Genomic DNA, 9,093 nt, shown 5'->3' with positions numbered 1-9,093 from the left:
GACGCCGTGCGCCGCCGCTCGCGCTTCGCACGCCGCGCGCACTCGCTCGACAGACTGCCAACACATAATAAAACATTAATTCAAATAAAAACATAAAAAACACTACAGCACAATCAGAAAAAAAGCATGACAATAGTTAAAAAAAAAATTTAATGTGCATTGCAATGCTGACCGAATAGGGTCCACACTTAGCTTTGTATGCTTGGTGCTGTTCATTCACTAGTTATTGTCTACATCTAAGAAAAGTGTAATAAAAATCCAAGGGTGTATTTTGCTTGAAAAAATCTATATAAATTAGTTTATTTACAAAAAAAATCATTTCATTTTTTCAAAAACCGCTTTTAACCAATTTTGACATTAACAACTATTTTTACATCCTCTGACACTCACAGCAAAATACTATAAATATATATCTGTACAGATAATCTTTGAACAGCTTTTTATCCATTAATGCGAACACGAATTAAATCCAAAAAAAAAACATATTTCCGTACATTTATTACTAATCATTACCAAATATTGATACAAGAACAAAAAACATTATAAGAGTACTCACAGTTGCCTGGAAGCGCTATCAATAGCATCCAGGTCTAGATCAAGATCTGCAGCATCAGTGGGCGCAGCGCTCTGCTGCAGCGGCGCGAAGAACGCCTGGAAGCTCTCATCATCAGCCTTCGGTATACGCACCGCGCTACCAGACTTCTCCGCACCGGGAGACTCATCACCTGCAAGTTTACATTAACCTCAAAGACTGGAGAAAAAAAAATCCAGTGCTAAAGTCAGATACAAGATTGGATACGTTTCTAACTTGCGAAATAAAATGCTTAGTGTATACTTGAGTAAGCATGTTAGTAAATGAGTTTTGCACAGTCAATAGAGAAGCTTAAAACAATAAAGTGACATAAAAAACGAAGTTTCTGTTTGGAATGTAATCTATACTAATATAATAAAGTGTAAACACACACTATTATTAAATAGGATGTCAGCGAACACAGAATGTTTTTCAATAATTATTTCTTTAGACTAAGCCCTACACTTATGACACGCAGTAAGCTATAAATTTTCACTCTATTAAACTTAGGGAGTGAGTAATTCGAAAATAACCCCTATGTGGAAAAGGAACCAAACCAACAAGCTGACAGCATCAAGGAAGCAAGGTTGCCATGGTATCGGTAATTGGTGTCCAATGTCAAAGGCCTTCGTTGTTATTTGTGCATATGAATATTGACATTTGTAATAGAGAATTTGACAAATGTAAACAATAAAATAAAGTTTTTATAATTTCATGTGGAAAAAGCCGCACGAGAACAGATAGTTTTACCATAAGAGTAGTGAACACTTACTCTCATCCAGCCTGCTTATGCTTTCGCTGACGGAGTGGCTGCGCTTGAAGGGCTCGCGGTCTCTCGGCGGCGGAGCGTCCGCGGCTGCGGGGACCACCGCACACGACGCCGACCGCAGCGGACCACTAGCGAACCCGTTCGTCGGAGACGCGACCGCTTTGCGAGATCTGATGGCAAAGGTTTATTTTAAGAACAATAAAATCGAACATGAATAAATTAAAAACATTCATAAAAACAGCGTCGGTGGCTCAGGGCTTTAAGCAATTGACTTGTAATCCACAGGTTTTGGGTTCGAATTCTGAAGGAAAATATCGTGATGCAACCTGCATATAACTGAATACATTCAAAGATATGTTTGAAGTCATAGCCGCACTTCGCCTCGCCACCTCGGTGGGGACGTATAGTGAGCTGAATATATCAATAACTCCTGACCTAAACTTATTCGGCGCCGGGACGCCTGGTGTGGCGGGTGTGACGGGTGTGCCTGGTGTAGTGGGTGTGCCGGGTGAAAGCACCGGCGCAGAGGGTACGGGGGGCGCGGCGGGCGGTGTTGCCACCTTGTCCCGCTCCAGCCGACCAGCCACCGTGAACAGCGATGCATCGCTCTGCGGCACGCGTTTACGCCAGCCCTGATACATAGAAAAAAAACTACATATAGATTGACTGTATAAATACTGGAGAACCATAAGATCTAAGATAAATAATATTTTTATTCTACACAAAGAAGACACTGGCCATGAACCTGTTCCTTTTAAGGACATGGTCTCAAAATAAAAACAAAAGAGCGCGCAGTTGTGACTAATAGCGTCTACCTAAACGAGTGACAAGGAAACGTATTAAAAGATTATCTCCCGCAGAAGCCTTCCTTGTCATCGTTCGCCATATTTAGCATTTTTAATGAACCATTGTCAGTCTAATACGTTCATTATTACTCTACTTCGTATCTCGTTAAACCAGATCACGTTTGTGACTATTAAAAAAAAAGTTTTTTTTGTAAAGAAAAATATAAGAACCTGGCAATCGTTGCCATATGTCAAAGGGCAAAAACATATTTTTTAAAATTATTTTTATCCTTTTAAGAAGAAGAAAGATAGATATAAACGCACACGTGGAAATCATTTCCCCGCTTTTATAGGTCGGATAAAAGCAGCACTGTAATCTCCCGCTACATTGTAAAAGTCATGACATTTGAACCTGACCTCAATCTTGACATCGTGGCCTATTTAAAAAATACCGCAGAATAACACTTTGTCGAGTTGTCATAAATATACTGCATTTATCATCAGCAAGATTCATGTTAATAAAATTTCGAGATAAACTTTTTACGGGAAGTGTACAAATGTATTCTACATAGTCATAACACAAGCAAAACAAATTAATCTTTCTGCTATGCACTGTACATCGCTCTTAACGTTTTATTTGCATCAGACCAGTTAGATATATACACATTTGCAATACCAAAGAAACTGCTGAAGCTTTGCCGTTCTTAAAAAAGGCGGTAGATCGCTCTTGTTAGACCCTAGGTCGTAATTGTTTGAAAACTATAAGAAACCTTTCACGATCGTCATCATGTAACAGGACACCTCATCATCCGGTCTTTTGTTTTACATTATCATAACAAATCATCGAGAATATAAGAAAATACAGACAAAACTAAATCACAATAATCATTTCAATTTGAATTACACATCGCGGTCAATGACTCATTAGATTCAAATTACTCATACAAACAGTTGCGTCCGTTGCAGTTTACACGGAAACAGAAGAAGGTTGACCAATTAGCATTAAAATAATAAAAAACCCTGATATTTGATATTGCCTTTAGAACTACAGGACATCATAAAGTGAATCTTAATACGAATGAATAAGGAATATTTTTACTTTGTACGATATTCAGTATTGGAAAGGAGAACCCGCTAAAAGGTCGAGCATTGATTTAAGTGACATTCCAACGGTAAGCATTTCAATATTGCTGTCGCAGTTGCTTTAGCTATATTGCTTTTATGGTCTTGCGTTACTCATGACTAGACCAGACCAAGTATTCAGCAAAGGCAAAGCTTTATGAACATTGAACACGATGCCTTATTATAACTTAAATAACAAGAAAGTAGACAAAAGAGTCTATTCAACCACAATTTGTTAACTCTAATAAAGTTATTCAGACCTCGATCAATGAAGATTTAATTTCAGGGGAGTAATAAAAATGTACTCTCTAAAATTTCAAAATTCTATTAAACAATAAGGTATTTAAAAACACATACTTTTTAAACTTTGCTGTATTATCTTGACTCAGTGGTCTTTGTATGCAAATAGTGTCAAATGACCACAACCAGAGACCGCGAGCATTGCGAAAAATAACTTGACAACATACGTAGAACTCACATTGCCATATGAATACACAATAATGTACATTCTTTATCTGTTCCGTATAATCTAGGATTTAATATAACCAACATGTATCGACTGTCAAACTTTTGTACATTTAAATTTGTAAATCCTCCACATCATTTTCCACCACCATCTTGGTCCCCAGGGGATCTACCTCGAATACTTTGAGAATCACTGATTCGTTTGTATTTAAAACAATTACACAGTCGATCGTCTTCTGTTATTAAATATATTTACTGTTAGGAAGTTTCTGCTGACTTGATCTCATTTACAGTAACAAACATGATAAGATAGTATAAGGAATATGTTTGTATACTAACAATCAATCATAACAATGTTAGAGTGCTCTTGATGTCGCTATCTGTTGAGATAGCGCATCTGAACAAGAATACTTCCTTTTGCTAAATATTTTGTCACTGCATTGTATAGAAGTATATTTTGAACCTATTATAACCAAGATTTGTCAGTCACCGTGCCAGGGCTAGTCACGGTGTCAAAGGGTAGACGTATGTTTAAGCTAAAATGTCTTTGAAACACTAAGGGCCTGTCCCACCAAATTGTATATTGTCTGATAACAATAGAACGTGTTAAATATGTGATGGAAATGACGGATTTTTAAGCTATCTGAACATCTATCAGCCAGTGGCGGGACAGGCCCTAAGTTTTTTATCGTAACACACAAAGAATTCAAAAAGGCGATGAACGCTTGAAGAGAAATGTGAAAGATAAAAATGAATACTTTATTATCGGCCGTATGTGGTTACTCTTCGTCGAAAGGGCGTTATTAGTTCATCGACACCGAATGAAGGAATGTCTTATTCATATGAAATTCATCGTTCACAGTTCATTTGCAAAAGAGTTCAGCTTTAAAACAAATTGCAGTGCGATCAACAATGCAATACGTAAAGATCTAAATGGCAATGTGGTAAAAAATATATTATCTTGAAAGAAAGTCATCATCTTAAAACGTCAGTAATAACGTAGGCGTCTATAACAGCGTCAGGTGAATTAGCTTTTGATTCATACGACAAAGATAATAACGGACATTCACCCAGCTGTAAATGAGTCTACTTAGTTTTTCGTGTGACAAAAATTCTGGTAAAAACACTTTGCATGTTAATGACTAAAAAAACTAAACTGGTGGCTGTGAAGATTTCTGAAAGCTTTATGTGTGTTTACACTTTTATTGTTTCTTTATGTATACTGTTTCGTGGATCAGATAGTCATTTGTTTTAGCAAATCCTTGCATATTATTGCATAACATAGAACATTGTTACAGTCACTAAGTAGTTTGTTTATTTCATCCACTACATCTACACTAAGTGACAGTCTTGGTGAGAAATTAGTTGGTGTGGATGTTGGAAATGTTGACTTACTTGTGCAGCGGTTTCTAATTTATTCCTTCTATCTGCTAAGATGTTGGGGCCCAATTCATTTTCGTCTATATGCACCTTCTTTTTGTCATCCACTGAATTTAGAGTTTCCTGTAACAATAAATATACAAAATTAAATACAGTTCCTCTATCATAACAGAAAAAGTAATAGATTATAGATACTTCTAGTATTTAGTTGAGCAAAGTTTTTATAAGAGTGGCACTAAAAATGTCAACATGCGAAATATTTAGTTGAGTTTATTTTAGCGATATAATGTAGAAATCTAAATTACGTCTAAAATTCCATGGCTAACGGCCAAAGATCTGTTTTGGTACTTTCTGATTAATTCTTTCATCGGAAAAGTCCCAAGAGTGGTATACAACATCTTAATTTCAATAAATTATAGGTCAACATATTTAGTGCTCTTTAACTGGTCCGTTTATGTCATGATCTTAGCAAAGCGTTTCTTACGTTAAATTTATTCCGCGTATGCCTTAATCCATATTCATTGTTAATGAACTTAAGAGCTTGTATTTCCCAAGAATTTGCTTTGATAGTTTAAATTAAATCAGTATATGTCGCAATTAAATTCTATGCAGCTGATGTCATCTGGTGACAACTTCAGTTTATTGTAATACCATCCATCTTTTATAATATCTGATCGACTGTAATAGCAGGTGACCCATTGCATTTTGTATTAGCAACATTTGGCAACCTCGTACACAATACAGGTTGAAATAAGACCTCGCTGCTCATAATCTTTGTCCTTCTTAGTTGATTGATCATGCATAACGCGTGGTTCAGTGATTTTTGGCATATCAGTATAATGTACCAATTAACAAGCAGTAACCAGACAAAAGTCTTGAAAATTTTACTATGGGTTACCACTACTGAAACCCTAGTACAATGTCTTGACTGTAATGAGAACATAACAACTTTCGGCTCTCATAAGACACAAAAAGTAAACTAAAATCATAACTACGGCATTGTGTAACTGTATTCATAACAATGAAATAAATATCAAAAATATTTATTTTACTTATTGGACGACGTGTTTTTATATACGATTTCATTGCAAAAATGTTTTCAAAATACCCATTGAGTTGTGTGAAAGATGTTTGTTCAGGTGCAGACATGGGTCATTCATGTCATCGGAACGGAGTTACCCCTTTATTCTGTTGATATTAATATATTGTCAGCGTATAGCATGTCTTCATGGTTACTAATTTATTTGTGAAAGTAAAAATTTAAACGCAATTCCATATACACAGGCAAGACTACAGAAAATACCAAGAAGGTCAATGACAGAGACAAAGACTAAACAGTGAATTTTTTTTTTATCAAAATGGAAAGCAATTATGATACATTTGTCATATTAATGGAGAATTATGATTTCATGGTATTATAATGTCCTGTCACCTATGACCACGTTTCAAAGGTGACAATTCATTTTGACGTAACTGCATCTTATCGATATTAGATCATCGGTTTACTAACAACAGACCTAACAATGAACAGTGTTTTGTTTCTGTATCATTTTATACTAGCATTTCAATATAGACAGCTTCCGCCCTTGCCATCTCTGATCTTTTATAATATCTTAGCTTGTATATGTCATGACAATGCAATAGAATATCGAATAACATGATTCAGTTCAATAAATACATAGATAGACAAATTAAGATTATTATGACTTTGTACTAGTAGCAAATGTTAAGGTAACAGGAAAGTACGGTCAATTTTTGTAGGCATCATACAATATCTATGACGTACACGTTTTAATTAACTAAATGTACGTAAGCCAATTTAAACCTCAAATTGCCGTATACGTATGTTATGTAAATTCCATGAATATATACTAGCAAGCAATAACTAAATATCAGGACAAATTGTAGTACGAAATAAGATGGTAATTTAAAAATTATGATTTTGAAGACGTAGTTAATTTGAACGGTAATATTATAACCTAACCTGTGCATTATCCACTGAGTCAGCTCCAAATTTCTTGAATACAGGTTTAAGAGCTCCATTCGTACATCTCGTTTTACTTCTTAACTCTCCAATAACAGAACCAAAATTAAGTCCCGCAGGTTGTGTTTGGAGTCGTCTTAAATAAGGCTTATTTTCTACATTATTGTTATTATTTAATGTTAAATCAATATCTTTATTTCTGTCTATATCTTTCACAGAATTTACAGTAAAGCCATTAGTAGCTGGTTTTACTTCAGTATTGTGAAAACCGTTAATTTTTTTATTTGAATTGTCATCTCTTATAGAGTTTAAAGGCAATATTTTTTCCGTTTCAAATTCAGTTTTATCCAAGGATAAGTTTTGGATAATCGATTGTAACTTATCGTCGTTTAGGATAGTTTTTTCCAAGAACTCTGCTAGTCGTTCCTTCGGCGGACTAACTCGTTTGTGAAATTTATTATTTTGAAAACTTTTATCGTCGAGTTCTTCGGATTTGGCTAAATTTACTATTGGGGTTTGGGGCAAAATCTCTTCGACTAAGACAACATCATGTGTGATATCGTCAAAACTTTTTGATATTTCATTTGGTATAAAAGTTACTTCATCTGCTCTTTGCTCATGTTCGTCAATAGTTAAACATTGCTTTTCATTTATTCCCGCATCTATAAGATCTTGTTGAATCTTACGCTTCGGCAAATATTTCCAGAGGAGGAATAACACCAATCCAACACCGATTATAATTTCATAAATCATTTTGTAATCGAGTCCAATCATCACTGACTGGAATAAGATCACTTTACACTGAGATCCTTGAAGCTGTTGCGTTTCATTTACACTGAACAATATTTTCGCACTAATAAACAACACACATTGTTATTGTTCCGATCACATTGCGCGTACTAGTGGGAACACGTACAAGTAGTTGGACACAGGTTTGACGAGTTCTGTACTTACAATGGGAATTCAAAGGTGGAGGGGTAAAGCGAGACAAAGCGCTATGAGGTCAGATCGACGGACGCGGACCGACTGACCGCGCGGTAGTTATCATCTCGGCGGACTGACTCAGGCGCAGGTCTAAGAGCGTCGGCAAACACTATCGACTGGCTGGGACATGACGCACCGCGAGAGCCGAGCTATGTAAACATTGTAGGTGCGCCGACACCGGCGAGGCAACACGCCATGACCTTGCCTAGAGAAAACATTGCCACTTGTGTAAATTGATCAAGCTCATAGATCCTTTTCTGAATCGAAATAACAAACAAATTGATTGCATTGCCGAAAAAAAAAAATTACAACCTAAAAGCTGAATGTGGACTAAATTTCAGTAAAGCTTGTTAAAACAAGTCAAAAGTATATGACCAATTTTTCAGTTGTCACATTTCATGTATCATAGTATTGTTTAATAGCTACAATGAAATCGACAAAAATCAGTCTAATGCAAGAAGTAATTATAAAGCAATGTACCGCTTATCAATTGTGACAACTTGTTTCGGAGTTAATGAAGCAGAAGGGCCTAGTTACATCACTCGCGCATATACATAAAGATGACTAAGGTAATAGAAAACCGCTTTGAAATGGCAATAATAAAACATTACATGATATCCCTTGCGCAAACAAATAAATAACCACAGGAAGAATTGCGTGACTGATGAACAACAGTACTCTTTATAACGCTAATAATTTTAATAGACGTTATAAACGTTATCTATGCATTATACTTTATTTCCATCTCGCATGTCGTATTATATTAAGAATACACATCAGATACAATTGATTTTATTGTTTCAAACAATAATACTGTTCATAATGCATAATCTTACACTTAAAGTCAAACGGTATATAAAATACTGAAAATTTTGCACAAAACATAAAAATTTAAACATCTATTGTCCTTACATCGAAAACTATAAGGCAAGAGTAAATGAAAGTGAAAATATGGAAGCCATTTTAAGGATTCACTCTAACCTAAATACGCCTGTAAATTAAAAAAATAATGAGACAATCAGTAATATATGAC

At 35.4% G+C, this 9,093-nt stretch overlaps 1 protein-coding gene across 1 annotated transcript in view; it reads right to left on the bottom strand.

The window, feature by feature from the left end:
• Nucleotides 1-9,093, bottom strand: part of LOC106109651 — a 104,630-nt gene that overhangs the window by 1,064 nt on the left and 94,473 nt on the right. Inside the window, exons 15-19 of the mRNA XM_013291236.1 lie at nucleotides 5,108-5,215; nucleotides 1,776-1,972; nucleotides 1,344-1,510; nucleotides 557-725; nucleotides 4-54 (exon numbers count right to left, since the gene is read on the bottom strand). Coding sequence (XP_013146690.1) covers nucleotides 4-54; nucleotides 557-725; nucleotides 1,344-1,510; nucleotides 1,776-1,972; nucleotides 5,108-5,215 — 692 coding nt within the window. The remainder of the gene's footprint in view (nucleotides 1-3; nucleotides 55-556; nucleotides 726-1,343; nucleotides 1,511-1,775; nucleotides 1,973-5,107; nucleotides 5,216-9,093) is intronic.

The sequence above is a fragment of the Papilio polytes genome, unplaced genomic scaffold (assembly GCF_000836215.1).
Source record: "Papilio polytes unplaced genomic scaffold, Ppol_1.0 DF821067.1, whole genome shotgun sequence".
NCBI lineage: Eukaryota > Metazoa > Arthropoda > Insecta > Lepidoptera > Papilionidae > Papilio > Papilio polytes.
The sequence above is the reverse complement of the archived record's forward strand: the minus strand, read 5'-3'. Positions and strand labels throughout refer to the sequence as shown.